The sequence below is a fragment of the Ambystoma mexicanum genome, chromosome 5q, assembly GCF_040938575.1.
Source record: "Ambystoma mexicanum isolate Mex_15411 chromosome 5q, UKY_AmexF1_1, whole genome shotgun sequence".
In the NCBI taxonomy this organism is placed as follows: domain Eukaryota; kingdom Metazoa; phylum Chordata; class Amphibia; order Caudata; family Ambystomatidae; genus Ambystoma; species Ambystoma mexicanum.
This window is the reverse complement of record NC_090933.1, coordinates 940,776,099-940,793,271: the sequence shown is the minus strand read 5'-3', so window position 1 is coordinate 940,793,271 and position 17,173 is coordinate 940,776,099. Positions and strand designations below refer to the sequence as shown.

The 17,173-nt window shown below is 46.8% G+C and overlaps 1 protein-coding gene across 9 annotated transcripts in view; it reads left to right on the top strand.

Moving 5' to 3' along the window:
• The window catches only part of UBR5 (ubiquitin protein ligase E3 component n-recognin 5), a 2,447,509-nt gene that overhangs the window by 1,590,169 nt on the left and 840,167 nt on the right, over window positions 1-17,173 (top strand). For all 9 annotated transcript variants that reach the window (XM_069621460.1, XM_069621458.1, XM_069621459.1 and 6 more), the window contains one exon: window positions 511-584. In XM_069621460.1, the coding sequence (XP_069477561.1) occupies window positions 511-584 (74 nt within the window). The remainder of the gene's footprint in view (window positions 1-510; window positions 585-17,173) is intronic.

Here is a 17,173-nt window from a genome sequence, read left to right as displayed (position 1 = left end):
CCAGTACTTACCTGATATAATTATAATGCATTAGTGCTTATAAAATAAACACTATTCTTATAACATCTAGTGTGTCTGTGTTTCCTTGAACTGTGTGTATGATCCAAGTACAGTCTGCCTCACTACACCCCTTCTCCCACCTAGACTAAGCCTGGCTGCTCATCCATTGCTACCAAACCTTTTGGGTATTTCAGGCTAAACCTAAGAGGTTACAACCCTGTCGCCTAAGGTGGGCTTTCCCAACTTCTGGCACATTCATCAACTTGTGTAAAACTCCCTAACATACATTAACAGAGAATAACATTTATTTGTACATTTCAAGATAAGTGTAACTTGTTCCTCTAGGAATTGAGAACATAATCAAAATTAATGTTTAAGAATAGTTACTTTCAGTGAGAGAAGTCCATCTGGTCTTTTTCAGTACAATGCATTCAGTCCATTGAACACAGCAGTGCTGTTGCCTCTTCATTTCTAAAGGTTTTCTAACTTATTTGCATTTTTCTCCTGAAGGACTCGTGAACTCCTTGAACTTGGTCTTGACAACGAAGATTCAGAGCATGAGAATGATGATGACACAAATCTAAGTATGTCCTGTTTTCTTTAAGATTCACCACTAAGATGTATTATTTTTTAATATGGTGTTGTCTTTTGTATAGCGCAATTTATTTAATTTTTTTAATTGTGTTTATAGTACAGAGTACCTTACACAAAGAGAAGAACGTGCAATGTATGCATTTGAAAAGACATACAACATTACAGTGTATAAACATCAAATATTCTTTGATTCTCATATTCTAAAACAATACATTCAACCACGATTCACTTTAAATCTGAGGACATCTTTTACAATAATAAAGATTACAATATTGTGTCCAATCAATTTAAGACGGGTGCAATTTCAAATGTAAAATTAGTTAAGGGAAGCTAAATGTGCACCCCCTTAATCTACTACCAACTGAAGAACTTTGCAATTTTTTCTAAGGAATTTAACCAGAGCCCAAATTAGAGATAATTGGGAGCCCATCATCAGTCTACTCCAAAGACTCATAGGTAGCACCTCTGAGATGGAGTGCGCATATGGTCCCAAAAATGCGAGCCTAGGCTCAATTAAACAAAAACATTGTTACAAAGTGTATAGGGATTTCAAGCTCTCAATCTGGCAAAGTCTGCAATTTCTAAGTTCTCTCGGAATGCCTAATTTGGGTCCATCACTTCCAAAGTTGCTAAGCAGCTGAGTCTGAATTTTGAAAACCAGCTACGTAATGGGTTCAAAAGCAATTTTTCGCATATATAATCTGGTACCATTGGTGGGTGTATAATAGAGGCTATTATTCATATACAGCTTGAGCCTCTGCAGATCCTCGAGAACCACTATCCTGTCCCATCTATTAATTTTTGTTTTTCTAACCATCTGAGAGTCAGTACGGACTGTTAGGGAAAATTCTCATTTCGAATAAATTGTGTCCTCCCACATATTCCTCATCTTGTGATAAATCGTTATCTCCAGCTTCGCTGCTTCGGAAAAAAAAATTCTCGGCAGATGGAGCTGTGCTCGAGGTTGTGGCGTCGATTGCCCCTCGACGTACTATGTACTCTGTCGACGTCACCGATGGTATAAATAGCTCGAGCCGCGCCCGTTGCTTCAGTTCCGTTTTTCCGATCGCTTCGCTATCGAGAACGGCGGGCTTCTATTTTCTGTGAAGAAAATGTCATCTTCGACACCCAGAACTGGGTTTAAAAAGTGTGCAGATTGTGGATCTAAGATGTCGATCACCGATCCCCACCGGATTGGTCTCTGGTGTCTCGGTTCCGGTCACCGAACCGACGACTGCGGGTCCTGCCAATCTCTGACCGAAAAAGCTCTTCGTGAGAGGAGAGGTAAACTGTCGGTGGGGAGGGTGGCCTCAAAAAAGGTTTAGTCAAAAAGACACAAGAAAGCGACTGATTCTAAGGAATCGGATCGCCATAGGCACCGGAAGAGATCTCGATCTAGGACACTCTTCGTCGTCATCGAAAGAAATGAAGAGGAGACATAGATCTCCCTCATCATCATCATCATCTTCTTCTTCTTCAGACTCGACCGAAGAAATTCGTTGTCCGACTAAATCGGATTCTCCCAGTAAGTGGGAAGAATTCCGTAAAAAGATGATGGAGGTTTTTGAGAGTGCTGCCCGACCCTCGAAAAAGCCATACCCCTAAAGTCGCTCCATTGGACGACAAAGGGAAGTCCAAGGCTACCATGGCCAAGACCGGTAGCGTCGAGGAGTCCAAAAAACCTCGAGTCGACGTAAAACCGTCAAAGACTCTTCGAGAGTCGAGCACCTCTCCAGTGCCATGCAAGAAACACAAGCCGTCGAAGACTTCAACAACTTCGTCGACGCCCTCGATGTCAATAATTTCGACGCCAAATGCGTCATCGACGCCATTATCGAAATCATCTTCGAAAACTTTGAAGATTTCGAAGACACCCTCGAAAACTTCGAGGGATTTGCCATTTCCTTCGAAGCAGATGGAAGAGGAAGAAAGAATATTCACTCCTTTGCCCAGGTCAGACTTTTTCAAATCTATGTCAGCAATCTATGAAGAGTCGGCTTCAGAAGAAGACAAGGTTACTCCTTTGGGAGTTACTTATGGTACAAGACAAGTTCCTGAGGAACTTATTGACCAGGAATCTAGAATGAGAGACCTGAGTGATACTCTACATTCTGCCAGTGGAGTTGACACATTAGAGTTCGCCAAACCTGATCCTGCAGAGCATGCAGATGCTGGGTACAGGCGTCTTATGCCAGGGTAGTTGAATATATGGGTTGGGGTAATACTTCACCCATTTTTGAACAAGATGACATGACGGATATAATCGTCAAGGGACCTCAGAAAGATCCTGTTCTCCCTTTTCACAGGGCCCTTCAAAGGACTGTGGAGAAAAACTGGGAGAAACCAGAAACTATTGCTGCTGCAGATAGCACTTTTCCAAGAAAATATAGACCAGCTGGAACGGATCCTGAATATTTGAATAAACATCTGACTCCAGAGAGTTTAGTCATTCAGGCAGCATCTACTTCAAAACAAACTGCTTATCCAACTATCCCTCCAGATAGAGAAGATAAAAGAAATTGATGCCTGGGCACGTAAAGTTTTCACGTCAGGCAGTATGGCACTTAAGTCGGCAAATGTCACCTATACCCTAGCCAGGTTTACCCATACCCTTTGGGACTGTATTTCGGCGGCGGCTGATCATATTCCGGAAGGCGAGGAAAGGGAAGGCTTCCTGAATATAGTCAAAGACGGGAAGGAGGCAATGGGGGAATGTCTCCAGTCTGGACTGGATACTCCTGATAGTATCAGCAGATCCATGGCTGCAAGCGTTGTGCTATGCAGATTTGCGTGGTTGAGGAAGTCCGGATTTGCCCCAGACGTGCAAGCTAGACTCCTCAACATGCCCTTTGTGGCTCGAGGCTCTTTGGCAGAAAGGCTGATGAAAGCCTAGAAAAACTTCAGACCTCGAAAGCGGCAGCTAAATCACTTAGCGCCTCTTTGCGCCAGCCTCTAAAACCCTATTCCGGCTCATCTTCCTGGAGGGGTCGTTCTTTTCGATACTACTCCTCTTTTGGTAGAGGAAGAGGACAGGCTTCTCAAAGGGGCAAAAGAAACTTCCCTCGTGGAGCACGAGGAAGAGGTGCAAAATCAGCCTCAGGAGCGGCATCTGTACCCCCAGCCACTCCTGCAGCCGCCTCCAAATCCCTCTGAGACCTTGTTACACAAAACACCAGTGGGAGGCAGGATCTCCATCTGAAGGAATGGCAGGGCATTACCTCAGCTGCTTGGGCACTGGAAACAGTAGCCCAAGGTTACTGTCTCCCCTTTCTAAAAAGGCCTCAGAATCATCCACCGGGAGCCAACTCCGCCAAAATTCCGGATCCGCTCCTGTTGCAGGAAATTTTAACCCTGCTAGAGAAAGGTGCCATAGAACTGGTACCTGTAGCGGAGAGGAACAGGGGTTGGTACTCCCCATATTTTCTCATCCCAAAAAAGGACGGAGGACTGAGACCCATCTTGGACTTGAGAAACTTGAAGAAGTTCCTCAGGAAGGACAAGTTCAAGTTGGTGACTCTCTCAGATCCTTCAAGCTCTCCAACTGCAAGATTGGTTGGTATCATTGGACCTTCAGGATGCTTACTTTCATGTGCCAATTCATCCAAAGCACAGGAAGTACCTGAGGTTCGCAATTGACAATTCTCATTATCAGTTTCGAGTTCTGCCATTCGGGTTGACCTCCGCCCCGAGGGTTTTCACCAAACTGTTGGCGGTTGTGGCAGCAAGTCTCAGGAGAGAAAGTATTCACATATATCCCTACCTGGACGACTGGTTGATCAGAGCAAGTTCTCCAGAACAAGCTCAGGAACATCTTTCGATCACCTGCCACTTCCTCCACAAACTAGGCTTCTCCCTCAATTTCAAGAAGTCCCACATGATACCATCCCAGAAACTCCAGTTTATCGGAGCAGTCTTGGACACTTCATCAGGAAAAGCCTCGCCTCCCGAAGTGAGAGCTCTCCACATCCAGCAGATGGTAACAAAGTTTCAGAATGCCCAACCTCTTCCGGCCTTCGATTTTCTCAGGTTGCTCGGCATCATGGCATCCTGCATTTTCCTAGTACCAGAGGCCAGGTTGAGAATGAGATCCCTTCAATGGGCACTCAGAACTCAGTGGTCCCAATTCTCAGGGAATATGTCAGATCTTCTGCAAGTCCCCAGCGCAGTTGCTCAGGATCTTCAATGGTGGGCTTGCAACAACAACATTCTCAAGGGAGAGTCTTTTTGGCAACCATGGCCGGAGATAACGGTAGTGACGGACGCCTCACTCACGGGGTGGGGAGCCCACACCAACGATCTGACATTCAGCAGTCGTTGGTCTCCATCGGAGTCCAAACTACACATCAACCTATTGGAGCTGAGGGCAATCAGACTAGCTCTGAAGGCCTTTCTGCCCTCTGTACAGGGAAAGAATGTCCTGATAATGACGGACAATACAGTGGCCATATAATATCTCAACAAGAGAGGAGGTGTAGGGTCACTGCCACTGTGCAGAGAAGCAATGCAGCTCTGGTTCTGGGCAATACGACAAGGAATCTGTCGGCAATTCACCTAGCCGGAGAGAGGAACATGGCGGCAGACGCTCTGAGCAGGCAGAGCACGGTCTCTCACGAGTGGGAACTGGCTCAGGAAGTCCTTCTGGAGATCTTGGCCCTTTGGGGAACCCCTCAAGTGGATCTGTTTGCCACCGCAATCAACCAGAAGTGCGATCAGTACTGCTCAAGGGAATTTCCTCAAAGAGGAGCTCTGGGAGGCGCATTCGTAGTGGAGTGGAAGTTTCCACTGCTGTACGCATTTCCCCCAGTCCCCGTGATTCCTCAAGTAATCAGGAGTTTGAGAAAGTTCAGGAAAACCATGATCCTAATTGCCCCGGATTGGGCCAGGAGAACGTGGTACCCGGACCTTCTAGACATGTCCATCTGCCCTCCAATACATCTTCCGCGAAGAGAGGATCTTCTCTCGCAAGAGGAAGGTCGGGTTCTCCATCCAGAGGTCAAGACACTCAACCTTCACGCATGGTTTCGGAGAGGTTGAGATACAAGGATTGGGATCTTCCGGATGACATAATGGAAATCTTGCTTTCGGCCAGAAGACCAGCAACAAAGTCTTTGTACCGATGTCGCTGGAACAGGTTTAGTAACTGGTGCAAAGACCAGGATGTGGACCCTTTTCAGTGTGGCACCCCAATGGTACTCTCTTTTCTACTACATCTAGCTAATCTGGGGCTCCAGATAGGAACAATCAAAGGATACCTTGCTGCACTGTCCATTTTCAAGCGCTCCTCGGAAGAGGTTTCATATTTCAAAATACTGTTAATAATTCAATTCGTAAAGGGCCTTACTAATGTATACCCTCCAGTACCTTTTCATGTACCAACTTGGGACTTAAATTTAGTATTAAAATTCTTGACTTGCATACCTTTTGAGCCTCTGCACTCTTGTCCATTGAGGCTTTTGACTTTAAAAACGGTCCTCCTTGTGGCCCTACAATCAGCCCGCAGGGTTAGCGAACTTCAGGCTCTCTCATGCAAACCACCATATACTATTTTTTATTAAGATAAGGTAGTCCTTAAAGTTAAACCTTCGTTCTTGCCAAAAGTAGTCTCGGACTTCCATTTGTCACAAAAAATAGTACTACCAACTTTTTATCCTCCTCCTCCTCATCTGGGCAAAGAAGAGGAGAGATTACACAGATTAGATCCCAAGAGGGCTCTTAGTTTTTACATCTCAAGGATGGCTAAATTGAGACAAGATGACCAACTGTTTGTGGGTTATACTGGTCATAAATTAGGCTGATCTGTAACAAAACAGACCATTTCCCGCTGGATCATATTAGCCATAGTTGAATGCTACAGATTAGTGGGAAAAGAACCACCAGTTGGGCTTCGTGCCCATTCTACAAGGGGAATGGCTACTTCTGCGGCTCTAAAGAGGGGAGTCTCGGCAGCAGATATTTGTGCAGCTGCAACCTGGAAAACAATGCATACTTTTGTTAAACATTGTTTGGACACTGCCTCCTCTAACGAGGGTTTATTTGCAAAGGCAGTTCTGCATTCTGTCCACGAAAACTGAAATTAGTACTCCCACCTCCAAAAATTAATACTGCTATGGGAGCCTATCACAAGATGAGGAATATGTGAGAGGACACAATCCATTCGAAGAACAAGTAATTTACCAACTGTAACTTTCTTTCGACTGGATGTTCCTCCCACGTATTCCTCATCGACCCTCCCATCCTACCCCACAGTACAGTTTACGTTTTCTTACACTTTCCGCTCACGAAGAATCTATCGATCATGGGACACGCCTGGGTGTTCCTCCTATATATATATATATATATATATATATATATCTGAGGCTTGTGGAATCTGCTTAGATCACATGCTGTACATGCTGTGCATAGGCCGACATCTAGTGGAAGCTGCAGAGTATTAGTTTGTTTTTTTCGAAACTCGAAATGGGCGTCGACACAGGGCGTGCCAGTAATACTATCCCTAGTGCGACGTCCCCTGTACCCATGATCCCTCGCGCGTCTAGGACCGTCAGATTGTTTTTTTCCGCCATACTGGTCGGAAGCATTTCGCAGAGTTCCTGGCACTAAGCCATCATTTTGCAAAATATTGATAATTTTACCCCTTCGCCACCCCAACGTCGAGATACCGAATTTCTACACTTGACGCCGGATCGGAGAGGATTTCGACCGTCGACTGCACGACGACTTTGGGCCTCGAGGCTTCCGTTTCGGCCCGGACCTGGGCCACTGGCCAAGGCCCTGCAAGTAGGGAGAGTGGGGGGTGGTCATACTCTACACTCTTGTAATATATAGACACACTTATATATTCCTACACTTACCAGCCCGCTGCCACAAGGTGCGTATGGGGGGGTACCCCTTTCCAATTCTGCCCCAAGTGCAATTGCAAATACCCTTGGGTCGACAGGCACGCCACGTGCAACCTCTGCTTGCCGAGGGACCACCCCGAGGCAAATTGCAGAGTCTGTAGTAGGTTTAAGCCTAAAACACTTAAGGACCGTTCAATCAAGCGTTGGGCCCACCACGCCAGGCGTCAAGAGGCCATGGCAGCGGAGGGCGCCTTCAGCGACGCCGTACTTTCGGACGGCGAGGGCTTTATGGCGTCGAAAGACAGCAGAGCGCAAGTCACCGACCTCGGAAGGTCGACCGGCAGGCCGGCCATGGGGAACACACCCGGCGACACAAGTGCTTCCCATGACACCTTCACAAAACACACAAAGTCCAACCGAGACTCATCGTGCACGTCGAGTTCTCGGAAAGAGGCACGTAGAGAACAGTCCGAATCGGCGTCCTCTGGGCGCTCTCGATCTAGATCGCCGCACGACGCCAGGCAAGCATCCACTATTGCCAAGAGTGCCTCGCTCCCTAAGGTCACGGAAGCTCGATCGTCGGGAGACGAAGCCGACTTCCACCCTCAGGCCGCACTCCAAGAGTCGGCGCCCGCAGACCGATTGACTACAGATCGCGAAACCCCTACCTCCACGCTCGAAGGATAGGGTCAAGACCCCCGAACTTCGACGCAAGGCGTCGAAAAGCTAAGAGGGCCCTAAAACACGTGAGAAACACCCCTCCAGTCACGGGGAGGGAGGGAAACAGCAAAGGAAGCAGTCTCTACCCACTTCCAAGCCCGTAGAACATTCCACTCCTCAAAAACAGATAACACCAAAACCCCTGCACAGGCTACCAAGTGAAAGGAAGTGCCCCCAATTTCAGCACGATCCTCCCCGCAATGAGAGACAATAAGGGACTCTCCCGTAATGGGAATAAGGCCAAGACAGAGTGCGGGTGAGCGTAAGTGGGAGTTTATCCAAAGAATAGGGCATGCAAAGAACTCTGCAACCTCCGAGAGCGCTCTGTCTGACAATAGCAAAGACAGGCGTATTTCTAATACAAAAAACGTCATCAGAACCTACACACTATAGGGGGCACAAGTTAATTGGGATTGGGTGGCGTCGACTAACTATAGGTGTTGCTGCAGCGTGGTTGGTCTTGGCGTGAGGACGTCACTGGTCAGCCTCGTGGGTTGGGTTGGGCCTGGCAGGCCGGCTTGAGGTCATCCGAGCGGTGTTGGTATGCTGGGGCAGCCTGTGACAAAGATGAATACCTTTCCTGACTCGTTTGCCCTAGGCCATGCACACTGCAGTTATTCAAGGAAACGACATTTAAGTTCATCAATAAATCGCTCAGCAGTTTATCTTATAAAATAAATGCAACACATGAGGAATGCACCTCGTGAGAGGTCTGGTGGTTGTCGGTTGGGGTGAGATTTACCTGTGTCCTATTGACCGGTATTTTAGGTCGAGGGGCTGGGCTCTGGGGCCTGAGCCGAATGATACATGTCTGTCTGCGGCGTTAGAAGTTATTATATAAATGGGTCTCTGTGTCTTGTCCCAGCGTTGGGGGTCGTCTTTGCACGGGGTCATGATTCTTGGGGTGGTCTAGGGGGATTGTGGGATTTACGAGAGGGTGCTGGTAGATCTGTGGATTCAAACGTGGGTTTATTACCGTGCTGTAAATAACACAGGTGGCGGGCTGTGGCCTTGGGTGCGGTACCGGGGCCTCTGACTCTCTGAAGCGGCTCCAGCTTGGTTGGGGGAGGTGAGGGAGTGCGGCACATGCCTTAGCTTCTTCATCTGGCAGGCTTCGTAGGGTGGGAGGGAGAATGGCCTTGCATATATTCACAAAGGTCTTTTCCTCGTGCGTTGCTGACTTTTGAATGCAGAACTTTTATAATGTTTTGCCTTATTTTGATCTTATTTAAACACACATCTATATTTCAATTTCGTTACACATTTCTTTAATACATTCGGTCCGAGTACCTTTTCATTACATGGTATTATATCTACTACAGTGTTTAAGTATTTATATACAGTCGACGGTACATGAGGTAGAACTGTATTATGGACCACAGAGATTGACGGTTGCCACTATGGGTGATTTAAGAGGACATATAGGGGTTCATGTGTCTACATATGACTTAAAGACACTTTCTCTGTGATCTAGCAGCATTAGTACAGTCACAATGTGAGGTCATATAACCATTTCACTTTTATGGCTAATTCATAGTTTGCAGATTCTGTTTAAGAAGAGTAGTTCACCAATACCACTACTTGAATTCATTTCTGCGTCGCCCTGGCCTCGCGGACCAGGTCACACGGGGTGCAGTATTACATTGTGGATAACAGACTGTTACAGTGTTAATATCTGGTGTCAGCTCGTACCCAACTTTCTCATGGGAACGCGCTCGCAACGGAGCTGCCATGATGCTGCGGCGGCAGAGATGCATGACAGGCCCTCCAAAGGTGGGGGCCGCGCTACAGTGCGCTGAACTCACGCCATCTTTGCTAGACAAGATGGCTTCTAGGCCTAACTGAATTTTGGTATATGCAGGGAACGGATACGTGTGGGCAATGTCGTCGGCGGGTGAACCCTCCTCCACCTGGGCCCGGGTGGCATGAGGGGACGCCCACCGAGTCATGGTCCTCACCTGGGGAGAAGGCTGTAGGTGAGGAGGGCCTCGCGGCCAGTCCTCCCCTACACAAGTCTAGTCAGGATAAATTTGGAAAACTCCCAGAAAGGGTCATTCCCAGTTCCAGAGAATGGAACAGTGTTGACATAGATAGGGTAATGTCAAGAATGTCATCTTTGGCAGATTTTTATTAAAAAAACCCAGACCACTTTCTTGCTTATACTCCCGACGGGTCAGCACCCTCTGGCTCTAAGGATCCTATACCTCCAAGTGCACGGTCCCACTTTGAGACATCAACAGGGTCTTCAGACCCCTTCTACGCCCAGCCCTACTCTCATTACCAGGGAGAGACATCCTTTGTTGAGGATCCAGATTAGGGCATGGTGGAGGAACAAACTGGGACAGGCTGCTATGGGATGAGGAGGAGGAAGACCCCTACAGGGTAGACTCCCCAGTAGAAAGAGAGGCCCCCATTACCGATACCCCTGTCGACAACCAGCCACTCCTGAATGAAGTGCTGTCTCGAGCAGCCGAACATTTCCACATCGACACCCAGGGTGCCCAGGAGGAAAAAGACTTTGAAGAAAAGTTAGTGGGGGAGAGGAGGCCTGTTGCTCAGGCCATCCCTATCCTAAAATCTATTCAAAGAAGAATAGACCCGTCGCTCCTCAATCCTAACCTCACCAGAGCAGTGAACCCTAGGATTGAAAAACTTTTCAAGGCGGCCCAACCAGACCCACTATATATAAGAGGGCATCTGAAGCCGGACTCTCTCTGGTTGTTACTAACACCCGTAAGAGGGCTGGAACACCCTTATCGTCCGAGGCTCCTCCCGACAAGGAGAGCAAAAGACTGTATGGGTTAGGCAGGAAAGTGGCCTCCGCTTCCGCCTACCAGTCAAGGATTGCCAACTCCACCACCTTGTTGGCCAGCTACAACTGCCATCAGTGGGAAGAGGTCGCGGCACTCATAGACTCCGCACCGGAACCCTTAAAGAGCCAATTGGCACGAGTTTCAGCAGAGGGAAGAGCCGTGTCCGGTTGCATTTTAAAGGCAACCTTTGATGCCGCGGATAACGCAGGCAGATTAATAGCAGAAGGAACTGTTATTAAGAGACACGGTTGGCTACGCCAGTCTGGTTTCAAGGCTGAAACACAAGCGTCACTATTGGACAAACCGGTGGAGCCGGATCTGTTGTTTGGTAAGGCGGTCGAGGACGCACTAAAAAATGCTAAGGACGAGTATGAAACACTCAAATCCTTAGGCCAGCTAACCACTAAACCCCCTAATCAGAGAGGGAATGGCAATTTTTGTCGCCCACGCGGCCAAAATTCCCAAAGAGGTTCTAACTATTCCCAGGGGCAGGGTACACAGTGGAACAATAATAACCAGCAGTCTACCCAGGGTTACGGCAGGGGGAATAAGAGAGGACGTGGTAGAGGTAGAGGCAGCCCCAATAAAGGAGGCGGCACGCCTTCACCGAAACAGTGATGCTCCGTTCAGGGTCCCTTCTCACGCAACCCCAGTAGGGGGACGCATTTCCAACTTCACCCGAGCTTGGGAAGGGATCGCATCAGACAGATGGGTGCTGTCAACAGTATCCGAGGGGTACTGTATAGAGCTACTAGAGCGTCCCCGAGACCATCCTCCATGACAGAAAATACATTCTTTGGAACACCAGAAGATCCTCCTAGAAGAGATCGTCAATCTGCTAGCAAAGGACGCGATAGAACTCGTCCCGGGACACCAGGTAAACAAGGGTATTTATTCAACTTACTTCCTTGTGCCAAAAAAAGATTTGACAATGCGCCCAGTATTGGACTTACGGCCTGCCAACAAGTATGTCAAGCCCCAAAAGTTTTGCATGACAACTCTCCAAGAGGTAATCCCCCTCCTAAAAAAGGGGGATTACATGGCAACATTGGACATGAAAGATGCCCATTTTCATATTTCCATGTTCCCAGCACACAGAAAATACTTGCGCTTCAAGGTGGACAGTCGGCACTACCAGTTCAAGGTACTGCCCTTCAGGATAGCTTCGGCCCCAAGGGTATTCACCAAGGTACTGGCGGTGGTGGCAGCACACCTACGCAGGGAGGCAATCCCGTGTACCCTTACCTGGACGACTGGCTCATCACGGGGGAAACCCCAGTAATTTGCAGAACAAACATTCAAAGGACTATCGACCTCCCCTTCGAATTGGGCTTCTCAATAAACGAGAAAAAGTCAAGTCTAGTGCCAAGCACATCCAAACAATTCTTAGGAGCTATCCTAGACACTCAAGAGGGGTTGACCTTTCCTTCAGAGGAAAGAATTCGGAATACACTGCTGCAAATCCCGCAATACCAGTCCGGTCGCCAGATAACGGTACGCAAAGCAATGCGTTTGCTGGGCATGATGGCGTCCTGTATTTACCTGGTCCCCCACTCGCGCCTGCACATGCGTCCCATGCAGGAATGGTTGGCGAAACAGTGGTCTCAGGCAAGTGGTCAGTGGGACGATCTAGTGGTCGTTTCGCCAACACTGGTACAAGGCCTTCACTGGTGGACAAGAGAGGATCTGTCCAAGGGGAAACCCTTTTACGATCCCGAGATACAGGCGGTAGTCACAACCGATGCATGCCTGACGGGGTGGGGGGTGCTCACCATCTCCACCACACAGCTCAGGGTCTCTGGTCTCACGCAGTGGCCAAGAATCACATCAACCTTCTAGAGCTTCTGGAAGTATTCAGAGCGCTTCAAGCTTTCGAACCCTACCTTTTAAACCTGTCAGTTCAAATCCGGACGGACAGCACTACAGCCATGTTCTACCTGAACAAACAAGGAGGGACTCGCTCGCCAAATCTGTCCAAGCTTGCCCAGAAAATCTGGATATGGGCACTCAGACGGAACATCTTCCTGTCATCACAACATGTTCCAGGGGATCTCAATTCCCTAGCGGATGCTCTGAGCAGAGACCCCCTCCCAGAGGAACACGAGTGGTGTCTACACAGAGAAGTCGTAGAAGACATCTTAACTCAGTGGGGTTTCCCCACTATAGACCTATTCGCCACAAGCAAAAACAGACAATGGCCAGGATTCGCATCAAGGTTCCCCCAACCAGACTCCCAGGGCAACGCCCTGTGGATGAACTGGTCGGGGATGTTTGCGTACGCTTTTCCACCAACTCCTCTAATCAGGAAGGTGGTCAACAAGATGAACAGAGAATCGATGACGCTCGTCCTGGTTGCTCCCATGTGGGCGAAACAACCATGGTTCCCACACCTACGCAGACTGGCGGTGTGCGACCCCATCAGACTTCCGAGCTGGTACAAGCACCCAAGGTCAAACAGTGCACCCTCAACCCAACTCAATGAACCTAGCAGCATGGCTCCTGAGGTCATAGAGTTTGGACATCTCAAATTACCACAGAGGTGTATGGACATCCTAAAAGAGGCTCGGAAACCCAACACGAGGCACTGCTACTTTGACAAATGGAAGAGATTTGTAATCTGGTGCCAGAGTAAGCAAATCAACCCAGTTGATTGCACTCCTTCCACTATTGTTACTTGCATGCTCCACCTGCTGAATGCGGGGCTGGTTTTTATCTCACTGAAGGTACACCTGGCAGCCCCGTCAGCATACACCACTTCCCATAACAAGGTGTCTTGGTGGAAAGTACCAGTAGTTAAGGCCTTCATGGAAGGAGTAAAGAGACTTCACCCTCCTATTTCTAACCCACCACCAGGATGGGACCTGAATGTGGTGCTATCTAAACTCACGGGCCCCCCATTCGAGCCCATGCATAAGACGAGTCTCAAACACCTGACCTATAAGGCTGCCTTCTTAGTAGCCATTACATCCATAAGAAGGGTCCGTGAAATTCAGGCTCTCAGTGCAGGATCCTTTCTGTACTATTCATAAGGATAAGCTGGTTTTACGGACACACCCTAGGTTCTCACCTAAGTTTATTTCCAAATTCCATGTAAACCAGTCCTTCGAGCTTCCGGCTTTCTTCCAAAACCCACAAAGCTCGGCTGAGGTTAAACTACACACCCTAGATGTCCGTAGGGCGGTCCTTTACTATGTAAACAAGACCAGACCACTTAGGAAAACAGATCAACTGTTTGTCTCCGTAGCCACAGGCAAAGAGGGAGATCGCGTCGCTAAGGGTGTCATCTCCAGGTGGATTGTCAACTGTATCCAGTTGTGTTACTCACTTTCTGACAAAACTTTGCCTTTTACACCCAGAGCCCACTCGACAAGAGGCATTGGGGCCAGTCTGGCTTTCATTGCAAATGTTCCCCTTGACACCATTTGCAAAGCAGGTACTTGGAGCTCTATTCACACTTTTACTCAGCACTACTGCATTGACGCCCATTCCAAGACAGATACTCAAGTGGGACAAGCGGTTGTAAGACATTTATTTGCTCATGACCCTTCTCAAATCCCACCTCCTTCTAACACTGCTCGCTAATCTATGCACAGCATGTGATCTAAGCAGATTCCACAGGCCTCAGAGGGGATACATTACTCACCGTAATCGTATTTCTGATGCTTAGATTCACATGCGACCCACCCTTCCTCCCCTCTGAGAGAAGGCGCATGGATGCTTGTAGTCTTATCTTATCTATCTTCTATCTGCTTGGATCATCTGTACTCACGCTAGTCCTCATGCTACCTCATGTCAGAAAAAATACAATCTGATGGTCCTAGACGTGTGAGGGATCATGGGTACAGGGGACGTCACACTAGGGATAGTATTACTGGCACGCCCTGTGTCGACGCCCATTTTCGAGTTTCGAAAAACAAACTGTAATACTCCGCAGCTTCCACTAGATGTCGGCCTATGTACAGCATGTGAATCTAAGCAGATAAAAGTATCAGAAATACGATTACGGTGAGTAATGTATCCCATATATATATGTTTTTATGATAGGTTTTTTATAGGTTGTGACTTCATGTACTAGTGTTCGCTCGTTTTGCACATTATTTTTAACATGTATTTTTGTAGGGTTGATTCACACTTCTTTATTTTGGTATTTTTTGATCATTATTTAGTGTCACATTATGTAGGAGGGACTCTATGCTTTTTCTTGGTCATATAACCTTGTCTCGCCTCTAATATCTTTATATAGGGGTTTGTAATATACATTTCTTGCATTCTGCTTTTTTATTATAGATTTCTTAACGGGTCTTTTTTTAAACATGAATGTATTATCTTCTTATGGCTGTAGTACTACTCAGGGGACGGGAGGTTGGCCTCAATAATTGAGGTTTTTTAAGGTTTTTTAGGGATATTGCACTTCGCACTTTTCTAGTGCATATATTTGTTGAATTTTCTCCGGCCGTCCATGGTTGCTTATTTCCTAGGGCCTATTAGTCTGTTGCTTTACTTGAGGGAGTATGATAGATTTTAATCATTGAAACTTTGTCATTTTAGATATTTAATGATTTTTCTAAAAATATATATTTTAAATATATACTACACACTCCTGGTCTATTGAGGCTGACAACTATAGCCATCATGGACGCAGAGCACTGTGCACAGGATTTTTGCTGTTGAGATTTTCAATCTTATTCCACATTTTTTCATTAAAAAAATTATATACATATTTTTTTTTTCCCCTTTCCTTTCTTGGTACCTTTTTACTTTTTACCCTTCCTTATTTTTCTTTTTCCTTTTTCCCCTGTCTTGTATTTATGCTGCTATGCACTTTGCACTTTATTGGTAACTCTTGCACATTGCACTTTATTCTGTACATACATACAGCCATTATTGACTTGCATTTTCCCGTTTTTTAATTCCATATATGCATGATGAACTGCCTGAGTATATGTATACATTGTGAGACTACTGACCATGAGATTTTTTGCATTTAGCAAATGTTTGAACCTAGCGCTCTTTTATAATTCAATTTGTGGGACTAATTTTTGAGACGGTATGACTTAGCCGAGTATGCCAACATTAACGGCATAGGTTTTCTTTAATGGCCCATTATAAGGGGTTTTCATTTGACAGCGGCAGTTGCTACCGGCAGTGGTTTTATCTGTTGTATGTACGTATTTTACACGTATTGTATATTGTTGAGCTTTCCGTCTCTTTTTTTAGTTCCCACTTTAATTGAATATCGCGGCTGTGCAGGCTATTTGCCAGTTTGAAAGTGGTGATTGCTGACTGTTAATATACAGTGTTGTACTTGATTCTATTTATTTGATGATACACTAAAGCACATGCTGCCATTTGCACATTCCAATATGGCCGCCGAGTGAATTATACATTGTATTAACGTGTGTCTAGGTTCTCTCTATGCATTGTTACCATAGAGTTCGAGCGTTGCTTAAATGAGTCCTCCTTCTATGTTCTCCCTACTTACGTGATCAAGCGGTCGGAGGACCGCGAAACGCGTCGGTCGTCGTGCTATTCAGGTCCTCCTCTGTGATGCACTTTGATTAAATAAAGGACATTTGGTGCTAACTGTTTTTGCCGTCTGAGCCCTTCATTTTGCTGATGACTGGATTTTCCTGATTCAGCTGCTTTGTGGAGTGCAATCCATTGGTTTTGCCCTGTGCCGGGCTGAACTTTCGTTTGGAAATATATATATATATTTCATCGAAAAACAGAACTGAAACAACGGGCGCGGCTCGAGCTATTTATACCATCGGTGACGTCGACAGAGTATGGAGTACGTCGAGGGACAATCGATGCCACAACCTCGAGCACAGCGCCCTCTGCCGAGAATTTTTTTTAGCGAAGCTGGAGATAACAATTTATCACAAGATGAGGAATACGTGGGAGGAACATCCAGTCGAAAGAACGCTACAGTTGGTAAGTAACTTGTTCTTCTGTGTTAATTCCCTTCTACCTAAGAGACCGTCCCCCAGCTCTTTGCTGGACTTTAGGACTTTTCATTTTTATCCTAGACAGAGTGAGACCTTTTTCCCACACTCTTGTGTATTTTTCTTTGATTTGAACCATGTGTTTCATTTGGTTTTGGAGTCTGACAAACAATATAGGCATCATATTTTTACATTGTGACACACAGCACCCTCTGTACAGTGTTACAGAGAAATCCTTTGGATATCTGCTAAGGTCTAAATA